Genomic DNA, 1,169 nt, shown 5'->3' on the forward strand with positions numbered 1-1,169 from the left:
AAGACTTTGCAGACTCTGAAGACTTTGCAGACTCTGCAGACTCTGAAGACTCTGCAGACTCTGCAGACCCAGTCCAGGTCCAACATGGCTGCCTGAGCTGCTTCAGGGTGGACCTGAGGGAGTGAAGTGTCTTCACCTCCTGGATGATCTTCTGCAGCTCCCGGTTCTCCCGCTCCAGCTGCCTGGACTTCTCCTCGTCATTGTTGTTGGTGGACGACCCGGTCTTCAGAGTGTCCTGCTGCTCCGACTGCCATTCGCCGCGGGTGATGAGACGCCGCATCTGCACCGCCGAGGGAAGAGGAAGCAAAAACAAAAAGCTCAGAATCCATGGAAACGCTTTTCCACACATTGACTAAAAGGCCACGCCTCCTGCAGGTTCACTGCTGACACGTTAAAGCAGGACCAGGCCGCCTCCAGGTCTCCTCCTCCTGTCTAAACTAGAATAAAGCTCTAATTTGATGCATTCTGCAGAATCTCCACATTTAGCTGCATTTCTACACCAGAAAAACTAAACTGGTTTTATTTACGTTTTGGCAGCAGCTTTAAACCAAGCAGCTTCAGCTTGTTGTTGGAAACAACTTGAGACAAATGGAGACATCAGGCAGAGAGACGCACTTTGATCAAATGTTGAGCTGAACTTTGCTCTGACAGGTCTGACCTTCTCTGGACTGAACTGTGACTAGCAGAGAGTTTCTCTCATGTTCTCAGGGAATCAGTCACCTTCGGTACAAAAAGCACCACCAGAGTGATGTAGGCGGAGAAGACGATGGCCAGGGAGGCGAAGGCAAAGGAGGCGTCCTGCTGCGAAGACAGGATCATCGTCACCGGAGCCGTGATCAGGCACAACACCTGCAGGAGCAGAGGGGGGAGGGGTTGGAGATCACATCCATCAAACCAGCATCAGGAAGCTCCGCCTCCTGCAGACTCCATTACGCCTTCATTAAGATGAAACGTGGGAATCATTAAACACACTTTGAACTCGGCTCTGATTGCAGCAGAAAGCAGCACAGTTATCGTCAATCATTAAGAATGAGAGATAAATCTATTTAATGAGCGTTTAGTTTAAGAAGGTTGATGCTGAGGAGATCTTCCAGAGCAGCAAAACATCTAAAGTCCTCTGGAGTTAAAGGGAAAGTTTGGTCAAACTCAGAATCCAAACTTCTGAAAGT

The 1,169-nt window shown here is 49.4% G+C and overlaps 1 protein-coding gene across 1 annotated transcript; it reads right to left on the reverse strand.

Moving 5' to 3' along the window:
- Positions 1-84: 84 nt before the first annotated feature.
- Positions 85-877, reverse strand: gabbr1 (gamma-aminobutyric acid (GABA) B receptor, 1; the record flags this gene model as incomplete). Its single annotated transcript, XM_015403664.1, has 2 exons — positions 721-877; positions 85-280 (listed from the first exon to the last, which is right to left on the reverse strand). Coding segments are annotated over exons 1-2 (295 nt in total), but the record flags the coding sequence as incomplete, so codon positions are not given.
- Between the last annotated feature and the right edge of the window lie 292 nt (positions 878-1,169).

Source organism: Cyprinodon variegatus, unplaced genomic scaffold (assembly GCF_000732505.1).
Source record: "Cyprinodon variegatus isolate N-32 unplaced genomic scaffold, C_variegatus-1.0 Scaffold1538, whole genome shotgun sequence".
NCBI classification, from domain to species: Eukaryota; Metazoa; Chordata; class Actinopteri; order Cyprinodontiformes; family Cyprinodontidae; genus Cyprinodon; species Cyprinodon variegatus.